At 38.4% G+C, this 13,075-nt stretch overlaps 3 protein-coding genes across 5 annotated transcripts in view; 1 reads left to right on the top strand and 2 right to left on the bottom strand.

The window, feature by feature from the left end:
* Positions 1–2,687, bottom strand: part of ACER2 (alkaline ceramidase 2) — a 51,571-nt gene extending 48,884 nt beyond the window's left edge. The window contains exon 1 of the mRNA XM_067744491.1: positions 2,410–2,687. The gene's annotated coding sequence lies outside the window, so the exon portion shown is untranslated. The remainder of the gene's footprint in view (positions 1–2,409) is intronic.
* Positions 2,688–2,690: 3 nt separating this feature from the next.
* Positions 2,691–7,390, top strand: RPS6 (ribosomal protein S6). Its single transcript, XM_067744492.1, has 6 exons — positions 2,691–2,843; positions 3,368–3,499; positions 4,016–4,226; positions 4,414–4,560; positions 6,973–7,130; positions 7,254–7,390. Exons 1-6 carry the CDS (start codon positions 2,838–2,840, stop codon positions 7,347–7,349), a joined length of 750 nt encoding a protein of 249 aa, XP_067600593.1. The 5' UTR covers positions 2,691–2,837; the 3' UTR covers positions 7,350–7,390.
* A 262-nt stretch (positions 7,391–7,652) lies between these two features.
* The window catches only part of DENND4C (DENN domain containing 4C), a 128,511-nt gene continuing 123,088 nt past the window's right edge, over positions 7,653–13,075 (bottom strand). For all 3 annotated transcript variants that reach the window (XM_067744482.1, XM_067744481.1, XM_067744483.1), the window contains 2 exons: positions 11,613–11,677; positions 7,653–11,147 (listed from right to left, as the gene is read on the bottom strand). In XM_067744482.1, the coding sequence (XP_067600583.1) occupies positions 11,011–11,147; positions 11,613–11,677 (202 nt within the window). In that variant the 3' untranslated portion in view covers positions 7,653–11,010. The remainder of the gene's footprint in view (positions 11,148–11,612; positions 11,678–13,075) is intronic.

Raw genomic sequence — 13,075 nt, 5'->3', positions numbered from 1 at the left:
TAATAGCTAAGAGGTGGAAGCAATCCAAATGTTCATCAACACATGAATGGATAAATAAAATGTGGTATGTAAATACAATGGAATATTATTCAATCTTAAAAAGGATGGAAATCTTGTCACATGGATGAAGCTTGAGGACATGGTTAAGTGAAACGAGCCAGTCACAACAAGGCAAGTACTGCGTGATTCCAATTGTATGAAATATCTAAAGTAGTCAAATTCATAGAAACAGAAAGAAAAATGGTGGTTACCAGGGATGGGAGAGGGCGAAAAAGAGTTGTTTAATGAGTATAGAGTTCCCATTTTGCAAGATGAACTAGCTCTGGAGATGTTTCACAACAACGTGAATATACTTAACACTACTGAACTGTATACTTAAAAATGGTTAAGATGGTAAATTTTATGTCTGAAAAAATGCATTAGAAAAGAAAAAAAAAAGTCTGAGGAATTTTCCTGGATTTTACTCTTTGCCTCATATTAGCTCACTACCACTACTTCAATAAAAATAGAGCTAAAATAAAAAACAAAAAACGGGCAAAGGACTTAAGTAGACATATCTCCAAAGAAAATATATAAATGGCCCAACACATGAAAAGATGCTCAACATCATCAGTCATTAGCGAAATGCAAATCAAGACCACATTGAGGTACCACTTCACACTCCCTAGGATGAATATAATTTAAAAAGAGAGAAAATAACAAAATAACAAGTGCATACATTTCTGAGGGGAATGTAAAATGGTTCAGCTGCTCTGAACATCATTTGGCAGTTCCCCTGGGAAACACAGAATTACCATGTGACCCAGCAATCCTGCTCCTATATACCCCAAAGGACTAAAAATAGGTACTCAAACATACCAGCACTATTCACAATAGTCAAAAGTTGGAAACAGCCCAAATGTCCATCAGTGGATGAACGGATAAACAAATTGTGATTTACACATACAGTGTGATAGCATTCAGTCGTAAAAAGGAATAAAACACTGATACATGCTACAACGTGGATGAACGTCAAAAATATTAGAAGGCAGACACAAAGGTCACATAGTGTATAATTCCATTTATATGAAATATATAGAGTAAGTAAATCCATGGAGACAGTACACAGATTGTGGCTGCCAGTAGCTGGTGGAAGGGGGGCGGAATGGGGAGCAATTGCTTAATGGATGCAAGGTTTCCTTTTGGGGTGATGAAAATATCTTGGCACTAGATAGAGGTGGTGATTGCACAACATTGCGAATGTGCTAAATGCCACTGAATTGTTCACATAAAAATGAATAATTTTATGTTGTGTCAATTTCACCTTAACAAAAATTACATACACAGGATTTAAATGCATCATTTCACCAACCTTTTTACACTAACATCAGATGATCGAACAGGATTTAGCAGAATATTTCAGCCTTGAATGTGAAGCAGGCCTAAACTCAAAACTTTGTGATACTGAAATGGAAGATGGGATGTAATAATCTTGGAAAGTAAAAATTATTTTTGTTTATTTTAAGCAGGAGTTTTTTTCTTGAAGAAAAAATATGGAGTAAATATGTAATAGATAATAAATATTTCTTCCTTCAGGGTACTGATTCAGGGTACTGTGGGCTCCAAAGTTAGATCACCTGGGTTCTCATTCTCATTCTCCCAGGAATGTTCTGGAGGACTATCAGATACACTGTATCTTTCCTGCATCTTTCTATTCTAATAAGAGTTGAATCATTGCTGATTCAAGATTTACTATAATACACTCATTCCTTCTCCCTCTGCTGGCTGGCTCCATACTACTACACTGATAGACTAACACATAGCAGAGCTGGGGTTATGATCATGTAACAGATATTTACTGAGCCTTACTTATTAAGTACCATACACTTTGCTGCGTCCTGAGTATTCCACAGTGAAGTTAAGACATGAGCCCTGGCCTAATTTACCATCTAGTAGGGGAGGCAGACCATAAGCAAACCATTTATGTATCATGAGTAAACAGTACTATAAAGGGAAATAGTGCTACACTAGAGGAGAGGAATACAATTTCTCGTTGTGTGTTCAGGAAAGGTTTCTCTTAGGAAGGACATGCAATCTGAAAAGACTGGCATGGCATTAACGAATGGCGATAGGTGAGCTTTGGACTGTGGAAAGTTTATAAAGCCAGGTTAAGAAGTTTGGAGAGTATTTAACTATAGTGGGAAATAAATGGTGCATTTCCAGAAAGGGAGTGATAGAATTTTGCGTTATAAAAAGATCGCAGGGGCAAGACAGAAAGCAGGGAGACTATTTAGGAGGTACCAGGACTTGGAGTAATTATGGTTTTTGGCTTGGGTGACAGGGTGGCTGAGTGTATCATTCTGTGGTAGAACGATGACTGCAGCGGTTAGAGGACAAGCGGATGATCGAGTATTTAAGGAAAAAACAAACCACAGCTTTCAAGGCGTCTTGTTCTGAACAGCCGGAACCAGGGAAGGGCACGCTCCTAAAGTGGAAATCTTCGGACGGAGGCTGAGGTACAAGACTGCCCAGGAGAGCCGGACTCCGATCCCGCTCTCCCTCTTTGGTGTCATCAGAAGCAGTGGCCGGGGCCGAGCGGGGATGCTCTCTGACCCAGAACGACGGCGGAAAGAACAAGGAGTGGATAGACTAACCTTCGGAACTAGACCGGGGCTGCCTCACTAACACCGCCCACCGCTGATTAGCCCCACCCCCGGAAGTGCCGCCTACCCACGCCCATTTCCGCTACCCCAGGCGTCTGACCGTCTCGCGAGAACTGGAAGAGCCTATGTGACCTGGGCTAAGCGGAAGTTTGGTCTCTTTTTCGTGGCGCCTCGGAGGCGGTCGGCAGCTTCAGAATGAAGGTGGGGACTGGTGGCGGGTGTTGCGCTAGGTTTGAGTAACGTGGATCTAGCCCCAGAATACGGCGCTGCGCTCCAGAATCCTGGCTCTGGATGGAGAAGGGCCTGAGACAGGAGATGGATCGCTCTTTTGGGGCCGGAGCTCCTTGGGAGAGCGGATGGCGAGCGATTGCAGCTGGAGCTGCGCCGGGCGGGGAGCGCCATGGTGGCGTCCTGCCCCCCAGCCGGGATAGAGGCGGCCCTGCTGCCCGGTTGGCAGCAAGTAGGTCGGGCTTCTTGCTCCGAGAGGGGCAGCGGCTGCGCAGCGCCCTTCGCCCCGGCGTCATTCCGCGAGGCTTGAAAGATGTGTCCTACTTTTTTAGTGCAGTGTGTCTTGCGCGGTCTTATGTACACACATGCTTTAGTGAGTAGTATCAAATTTTCTGTTAGTTGTGTGTGGGTGACAGGAAAGGCTTTTTGCAGTGGAATAATCTTTGTAGTGGTTCTGCGATTTTCATGAAGTTCTTTCCCCCCCGTTTAATTTTTAGCTGAACATCTCTTTCCCGGCCACTGGCTGCCAGAAACTCATTGAAGTGGACGATGAACGAAAACTTCGAACCTTTTATGAGAAGCGTATGGCCACAGAAGTTGCTGCTGACGCTCTGGGTGAAGAATGGAAGGTAAAAGTGGCCTGCCGGACTGCCGAATTGAATTGTTAGAATATTTAAGAGAGATGGTAAACGCTGTTGGTAATTGGTAAATGTTATGGGGTTCAAACTCGGGTTCTGTCTTCTGACCTTGGGTTTAGTTACTTCCAGATGTCACTTTATAACGTGGAGCCATCACCTGTCAGGGTTATGTTCGTGAAAAAATACATAGTTCTTGCCCTGCAAGCTAATGGTCTCCATTTTTTTTTGAAAAGTGCCAAGAAGGGTTTTTTTTTATTTATTTATGGTTCATTGATGCTTTGTTCCTTAACATTGTCTTTCTCCCCCAAGAGCTGTTAACTCTGGTAAAGCATCGGCTAGAAGTAGCTTGATTGAAAGGACTTTGCTAATTGAACTTGGGAAACTGGAAGTAAAGACAAAATTTAGTGACCAGAGAAAGCTATTAAGTTTCAGATTGGTCTTAATGAAGTGTACTTGTTGGAGGCTACAGTCTTTTGTTCTATAATGTGTCATTGTGTTCTCTTCCAGGGTTATGTGGTCCGAATCAGTGGTGGGAACGACAAACAGGGTTTCCCCATGAAGCAGGGTGTCTTGACCCATGGCCGAGTCCGCCTGCTACTGAGTAAGGGGCATTCCTGTTACAGACCAAGGAGGACTGGAGAAAGAAAGCGCAAATCTGTACGGGGCTGCATTGTGGATGCCAATCTGAGCGTTCTCAATTTGGTCATTGTAAAAAAAGGTGAGATTTTTATTCTTGAGTTAATTTTTGTCCACACTGATTTAAAGCTGATTGTCGATTGATTGATTGATTTGCAGTATCCACAGTTTTGACCAGTGGACTTGTTTTAACAATGCCTGAACAATTTAGGGTTCTTGTTTGTAAGGAGGTTGTTGAATTAAAACGTCTGTTCGTTTTTCTCTTTCAGGGGAGAAGGATATTCCTGGACTCACTGATACTACTGTGCCTCGTCGCCTGGGGCCCAAAAGAGCTAGCAGAATCCGCAAACTTTTCAATCTCTCTAAAGAAGATGATGTCCGCCAGTATGTTGTGAGAAAGCCCCTAAACAAAGAAGGTATGGGGGATTATGCAGTTTTGGGCTTGCTTAATTTCATTGATTCGTCGTAGCGTTTTGTGTGCATGTTAGAAGATAAAAATTGCCTACTAGTTACCTAGAATCTGAGTTTTTAGGAAGATAGTGGGGGAGAGAGAGGGTCAAGACGTGCAGTTGGTATGAATCCTTATTATATCCAGTGCTCTCTAGAGTGATAGAATTTTTCTTGGAAATTTGCCTTTGGGTCACTGATGTATAAGTTCATTCAGAGATAACTTATGAGACATTTTAAGTTCGTTGCTTTGGGGTTAGGAGTTGAAAGAATGACAGAAAACTCGGGGGTTGTTATTGAATGTGCTCTCACACACACCCCCGCCCCACAACTTGCTTTCTTTCTATATCAGTGGTTTTAATTTTTTTGTTTACCAAAGAAATACATGCTTTCATCCACTTAAGTTGCTTTAACTTCTGGCCTTCGTTTACTTCAACTGGAATGTGGATAGCAGTAGAGTTGTGAGAATTAGAAGTTGGAAAGAAACTTTATTCAAAATACCAGGGTACAAGTGTTTGGGGTTTGGGGGTTTTCATATGTATATAAATTTATTTAGGTGTAGTTGATTTACTATGTTGTGTTAATTTTGCAGTACAGCAAAGTGATTTAGTTATATGTATGTACATTCTTTTTCATATTCTTTTCTATTATGGTTTGTCACAGGATATTGAATATAATTCCCTGTGCTATGCAGTAGGACCTTGTCTATTCATTCTATGTATAATAATTTACATCTGAATTCCAAACTCCCAAATCCATCCCTCCCCCTTGGCAACCACAAGTCTGTTCTCTGTGAGTCTGTTTTGTAAAGTTCTTTGTGTCATATTTTAGATTTCATATGTAAGTGATATCATATGGTATTTGTCTTACTGTAACTTCATTTAGTATGATAATCTCTAGGTCCATCCACGTTGCTGCAAATGGCATTATGTCTTTTTTGTACCTGAGTAGTATTGCATTGTATATGCCTACCACATCTTCTTTATCCCTTCATCTGTCGGTGGACATTGAGGTTGTTTCCCTGTCTTGGCTATTGTGAATAGTGCTGCGATGAACATAGGGGTGGCGTGTATCTTTATGACTTACAGTTTTGTCTGGATATATGCCCAGGAGTGGGAGTGCTGGATCATATGAGAACTCAATTTTTAGTTTTTTCAGGAACCTTGGTGTTTTATATTTTAAGAAGGTATATTGTTTATTAGGCAAGATAACTCATCAGTAGTGAGGTCTGCAGCAGCAATGCTCAGTAATGATATTTCTGTAGTAAATTGTATGAACATTTATAATAAGTGGAATAAATAGCATGTTAGTTCTGGGTTGGGTTTTCCTGACAGATCTGAAAAATTTTGCTTGGGTTTTGGTTTTCAGGACTGGGGGCTTAAATAAGCTAATACCTGGTATATGATAAGTGCTCATTGGTCACTCATACGAAATATCTGGGCACCTACTGTGTGCCGGGTATGACTTTCAATGAAGTAACTAGCAGATATATGGTAGTTCCCTGCAGTTGCACCCCTGGAAATATCATTAGTGTACTAAGTGCCACTTAACAGACATTTGTTAAGATGGTTCTTTTTTTCTTTATAATTCCAAAGGGTTTTTTATTTTAGCAGAAACTGAACAACTGAGCATTTAGTCTTAGAATATTTATCTGAAGTGTTTATTGCTCCCAGAAGGTGTCCACAAACTAAAATCACTGCATCTGAAAAGACTCCTGTTCTGAAGCAGATTTATAATCCAGAGGATTTTGGATTATAAATCAGACAGGCTAAATGAAGATATTCTCAGGAATTCCCTGGTGGCCGAGTGGTTAGGACTCTGCTTTCACTGTGGTGGCCCAGGTTCAATCCTGGTTGGGGAACTAAGATCCTGCAAGCCGGGCAGCACCACCAAACAAACAAACAAATAAATAAATTCATTCATTCGTTTGCTCATTCTTTCAGTCTGATGTTAAGTTTCACTCCAGGAACATGGTGGAATGCAGTTAATGCTTTACTTAGTTTTCATGACAAGTTAAATATGCGGTTAATACTCTTTTAAAATAATGCTCATGTGTCTTAATGGTACAGAGATATACTATCCTCCCAAGACAATGTAATTGTGGAAGGGAAATCAAAGTGAACAGAAAAAAGTATGGGGTATGACTTCCAACTGTTCAGCAAAGTAACCTATTACTATGCTGAATTTACGTATGATCTTGAACTTGACGTCCAAGCTATTGGTATAGGAAAACACTGGTCCCTAGTAAACTGTCTCATACAAATAAGTTTTCATAGGAACTACTGAGTTTGAATCTGTTTCTAATGCTTTAAAAATGTAAATGTGGGTCCTGTTGAACAAGGGTATTATTGAGGTGATTGAGTCATTATCTGAATTTTTAGGTAAGAAACCTAGGACCAAAGCACCCAAGATTCAGCGTCTTGTTACTCCACGTGTTCTGCAACACAAACGTCGGCGAATTGCTCTGAAGAAACAGCGTACTAAGAAAAATAAGGAAGAGGCTGCAGAATATGCTAAACTTTTGGCCAAGAGAATGAAGGTAAGTCCTCAGTGTGTGTGTTGGGGGGTGGGGGGAATAGGCCTGGCTTTGGATTTGCATTTTTAATCTAGATAAGCATTAACTGCCTTTATTTATTTATTTATTTATTTTGGTTTTGTTTAGGAGGCCAAAGAAAAACGCCAGGAACAGATTGCCAAGAGACGGAGGCTGTCCTCTCTGAGAGCTTCTACTTCTAAGTCTGAGTCCAGTCAAAAATGAGATGTTTTTAGAGTAACAAATAAATAAGATCAGACATCACATCTCCTTTATTGACTTTTAATTGATGATAAAATAAACGAGAAACTTATAGAAGAGGAGGTACTGTATAATCTAGTGGTAGATAAAGTCTGCAAGAGATACCTGAAAGTGATAATCCTTCAGATTCAGACACTGAACTGCGATAGTGGAGGAGATGGCCAGGACAGTTTCTTTGGTGGGTGGCTCAGGAAAGGACTCTTAGCATGTTCATTGGCTTTTTAGCAAGGCATTGAACAATACAGGGGAAATAAATGACTAGGACTATTAATCTTTGATACACTTTATTTTGAGGAATACAGTTTTTCTTAAAGATCTATACACGATACATGAAAAGTGCCCTTGTGAAGATGGACGTTTGTCATATGTAAAAAGGATAACTTGTTAAAAGCATAGTTAATGGATACCATTTTAAAATAGTTGACAAAGTTTTTAAAACCAGTGCAAATTTAATGCATTAACAGAAAACTTTTCAACTCGTTTTTATTATATTTCACTGCGAAGGAGTTGACTGTACCTCTTTTTAGAAACACTTGCATCAGTGAAGGATGCACAGAGAAAGTATACTTTTCTTTTGGCTGCAACATGCAGCTTGTGGGGTGTGGGATCTTAGTTCCCTGACCAAGGATTGAACCCAGGCCCTTTGCAGTGAGTGTGGAGTCCTAACCACTGGACTGCCAGGGAAGCCCCAAAAGTATGCTTTTTCTAATGTACTATGTCTGGTTTCTATAGTACTTGCAGTAAGAACCTTCATTCAAACCATTATAGACTAGAAGGGTCTTAAAAGAAGGCACATTAGGCTTTAAAAGGTGCTCCTTTGCCAGACTATATATTAACCACAGGTGAGTAAAATTTTCAAGCGGCTGTAACATGTAGAGACTGAAGAAGTGCTTCAGTTAAGTGTGTGTAAAAATCACCTGGGGATCTGGCTAAAAAGTGGATTAGGATTCGGTAGTTCGGGGCCCCACAGTCATTAATAAGTTCCCAGGTTAGGCCAATAATGCCAGCCCTGAAGCAAGATTCATAGAGGAGAGCCCCATAGCTTTTTTTTTTTAAATTGGAGTACAGTTGATTTACAATGTTGTGTTACTCTGCTGAACAGCACCCATAGCTCTTAATGAAATATTAAAAAGTTACAAAAGTCTTAAGTCTTAATTGGCAATTGACAAAGTCATAAGTTGAATTTACAGCATTTAAAAAAAGATACCCAGTGCCAGAAGGACTGACACTACAGCTGAATCCTAGAGGGTAACATGCCAAAAGGCAGGTCTGGTGTAAGCCCAGAATTCTAGCTAGTAGCTGGTAGATTCTAATGCATAAAACATGAGAACCACCCTGCTTTCTTATTTTGAGGAGTACAGTCACTGAGGTGGACAGATAGGTAAGGTGGGCCTAGACTATACTAGCTTATGAAATCTGGCAGATTTAAAGAGTTTAACATTGCAAAGACACTGAATCCTATATTACTAGTGTATACCAAAAATGAAAAGGGCAACAACTGAATATCCCAAAGGCATGTCAGACTTGTTTATGATTGTTAAATCATTAACTGCAGGTTGCTATAATCAATCTGAGATGCAGTTAATACCAAATCTAAAAGCAGTGTAAGGTTATGCTAAACAATCTGCCATAATTTGAAAGATCGCTTTCAGAAGTTAATCAGGATTTAAGTCATTCTAGATATTACTAAATCTATAGATAATGATTTGAAATCTTTTTTTTGGTCTGTTTTTGCTACAAGTTTTTACTGCCCTTTCTGTGGTAGGTGCAAGAAAAGGCCTTTAAGCAATTTTAATACAAATCGGTCTCAATTTCTGAATGACAGGCTAAGCTTTCCAATATATAATGGCTAAGTTATTTAGATTAATATTAAAAAGCTATTAGAAATTTTATAATTTGATACAATATAGCAAAACATTAAATGTGTAAGGAGATCTTTATCACAGGGTCGTTTTAGTGGGAAGTGCTTTGGTAATTTAGTTCAAGTTATTGAGAACTACAGAGAAATGGGAAAACAGACAATACTGGAATTCTGAAGATCACAAAAGCTTGAATTGCTGTACACACTTCAGGAGCCTTAAAAATGTAAGACAAGCACAGCAAACTTGAGAAGTTTTCATTTTATTCAACCTTGATTTTTTTATATGCAAAGTAATTCCAAACTTTCTGTTGGGGCAATAAGTGTTAAGTATTAAAACTAGTACCAAGTCTTAAGTTGCAAAAATATATTCTCTGAGACAGTGCAAAAGATCCATTTTTAAGGCAATGAGAATTGTACACAGTTTCTGACAAGTTCTTTCACTTACCACTTTCACAAATTGAAACTAGGATTCTGCATAGGTCTTATTAACCCTGAAATGTTGGAAGATTGGTATAGTAACAATTTTTAAAAGGTTATAGCAGGTAGGAAGGAGATGTGTGCTGTTAACTGTACCATTTGGAAATAATTATCAACCGATTTAGTCATCTGCATAATTACTGTAAAAGCGAGCACACACAATCATTGGCTTTTCAAACCATGCATGCAGAGAGATAGGCAAATTTACTGTCCCTAAGGGATGTGTTAACGAAAGGCATGATAAATGTCAGTGAGGCATGTGAGGTCATGATTTTCTTAAACCTACTGGCAACAAGTTTAATAAGCTTTAACGTTTTAAGACAATTGATTCAGCCTAAAAAACAGTATTTACAAATGCACAAATAGTAAGTGTACAAATCTAAATTTTATACAAGAATAAAATTCTGTGTGCAGTGCAAGTTATCCCACAGGTTTTTAAAAGTGACCAATAGCAACAGTTTGTGCCTGAACAATTTCTGGCCCAAAGACATACACAAGAATTTTAATTTTGTAAATTATGAAGCTGATTAATTTCATTTAAACTATCTGGCTCATTTATTCCAATTTTAAAGCTGTTGCAAATTAACATGATACTGGGAAGAGGATGAAAGGAAGTAACTGGATATTCAAGATACAAACCATTAAGGGAGCTAATACATAAACGTGAAGGGTAAAAATATATATTAATTTTAAAGTCAAAGGCAAGCAGTTATCAGACTTTCAGGTAATTTTGAGATTAATGACTACATACGAATTAGTAGTAGTCATTTATTTAATAGTTGGAGACCCCCTTTCAGAAAACTTTATTGCAACATGCAATCTAAGAATTTTAATAAATATAATATGGCTGAGTAGATACACAGCCACACATATATACACAATACACAAATAGTTGCTCTTATAATTGAGATTTCGTTTGTTTTGGGGTTAGGCAAGTTTACATTAATTTGCCATTCCCCAAACTCAATAGCTTCAGATATAGACAAAACGCCAAGAATGAATATGGTTTCTCATCGAACTGCTACAAATACTGAGAAATGCAAAACCAATTTTCAGCAGATAAAAACAGTTCAGAAATTGTAAATCTTCAACATCAGTAAACCCTAAGGCATTTTAGTGGCATTTTTACCTTCTGAGATGATTCAGTATGAATTACATTTCATTATCTATTGTACCAAGAATAACTTCATTTCAGTTTTCACCAATTCGTAATTTGAAACAAACCTTGAATGTCTCCAGATTGAATCTATTCCCCCAGTTCTGTGTCCAAAATCTAGTGAATCTTATTTAAATGAGAGGTGCTCCAAAACACTTCCTGCACCACTCCACACTGATACTTGGTGGAGCATCAATTTTCTGCAACTTTTCAAGAATCTCTGTAGATAAACTATTGTATGCAAGTCCATACTCATTGTCAAAAGCCTCTGAAAGATATTTTCAAAAGTACAGTTGGTATTTCTTAATAATAAATAATAAAATAAAAGCTATGCATTTAAAAATGGTAGTCAAATCTTTTTTTTTTTTTTTTTTTTTTTTTTTGCGGTACGCGGGCCTCTCACTGTTGTGGCCTCTCCCGTTGCGGAGCACAGGCTCCGGACGCGCAGGCACAGCGGCCATGGCTCACGGGCCCAGCCGCTCCACGGCAAGTGGGATCTTCCCGGACCGGGGCACGAACCCGTGTCCCCTGCATCGGCAGGCGGACTCTCAACCACTGCGCCACCAGGGAAGCCCCAAATCATTTTTGTATACATATTTAAACTGCATATTTAAAGGCAGAAATCTTTTTAAAGGCAAATGGAGTATCTGCCCATACCAATTAAAATTTTAAAAGTTTCTTTAAGAAATAAGACTTAAACCCCCTTTAAGGAATCCCCAGTTGACGAACTTACCAATATCAATATTCTCTCTTCCAAGAGACACTAATGATAAGAAGAGGATTTCTCTGTATAAACTCCTATAAAACAAATATTTTTTAAAATTAATGGTCAAAGAGCATAAAAATACCCTATGAAGGTTTTTTAAAATGGTGATAGAACACAACACTGTAAATCAACTATACTTGAAAAAAAAAGATTAGGTTCTTTAGTTAACAGTAATGTATCCACCATCCATGTCAGTGTTCTGGTTTTGACATTACACTACACTTATGTCACCTTTGGGAGAAGCTGGGTAAAGGGTCAACGGAACTCTTTGTACTATCTTTGCAATTTCCTGCAAACTTATGTTTCAAATTAAAAAGTTAATGGGCATAAAGCTTCACATTCGAAATAACTAAAAATGGCTTATTTTAACTTTATTGTAATTATTTAGCAATATAATAGGTAACTTTTAATTCTAATTTCTAATTCAGATTTACAAAAGCAGACTTTTGCCACATGACACAGTAAGAGACTAAGTAAGTTAGGGGTCTAAAACCCTTGGACACAAACAGTATGAAAGATGGTGTGGTCTCTACTACTTAACCCAACAGTAAAGGATAAATCACCTTTATTTGATTTGCGAACATAAAAATGTTACAAATGAAACCTTAAAAATGAGACTCGTGACTCATTTGTTAACAAAAGGGGAAACTGATGAACTGATTTGAGTATTTACAAAAAAAAAATTAGAGAGTAATGCTGATTCTGATGATGCTCCATGCAGCTTTCTTTAGAAGCTCCAGAAGCCATAGTATGTCATTTCTAATATTCCTTCCCTGTCCTTCAACTACAGATACTTGAAAGTGGCTGCTCTTTAGGCTGTGAAGGAGATAATCTCTACCTCAACTGTTGAGATTATAGAAGGATCTATCCATTTTCATTATGAATTCTTGTCCTATCATTTCTGAGACTGTCTTCAAAGATGCCATGACTAGAAACTTGAAGAGCACCTGGAAACACTGTTTATGTTTGATAGAAGGTATTATGTCTCTCTTTCTGAAGCTTCCACCACAAAATTCATTTATGCTGAGACTGGGATGAGTACGGATCCAAGCGTGTTAGCAGACAATAAATAGTAAGAGGATCAGGATAGCTCCATACCGTTTGTAATTCACTGCTTCCATCATCTTCCTAAATTGTTTCTACTCCTAAACCCATATTTTTTTTTTTTACATCTCACAAGATAAGATGCGTGACAGGACCTGAACGAGCAGTACATATGTATAACATCAATGTTAACACATTTATAGGTTTCCAGTGAATAGTAGTAATTTTTCACAAAGACTCAGTACGTTTTAGACATAAATGAATTACCTCCTAAAATTTAATCTATTTCCCAGATATTTTTATTATGTTTGTGATCAAGTATGAATGCATTCGGGTAGCACTTTTTAAGACAATCAGATGTTCTACAATGAGTATGTGTTTCTTTT

The sequence above is a fragment of the Pseudorca crassidens genome, chromosome 7, assembly GCF_039906515.1.
Source record: "Pseudorca crassidens isolate mPseCra1 chromosome 7, mPseCra1.hap1, whole genome shotgun sequence".
NCBI lineage: Eukaryota > Metazoa > Chordata > Mammalia > Artiodactyla > Delphinidae > Pseudorca > Pseudorca crassidens.
The sequence above is the reverse complement of the archived record's forward strand: the minus strand, read 5'-3'. Positions and strand labels throughout refer to the sequence as shown.

Coding starts and splice junctions, on each gene's coding strand:
- RPS6 (XM_067744492.1), top strand. Junction 4,227..4,413: donor TTTGGTCATTGTAAAAAAAG/GTGAGATTTTTA, acceptor TTTCTCTTTCAG/GGGAGAAGGATATTCCTGGA. Junction 7,131..7,253: donor TTTTGGCCAAGAGAATGAAG/GTAAGTCCTCAG, acceptor GGTTTTGTTTAG/GAGGCCAAAGAAAAACGCCA.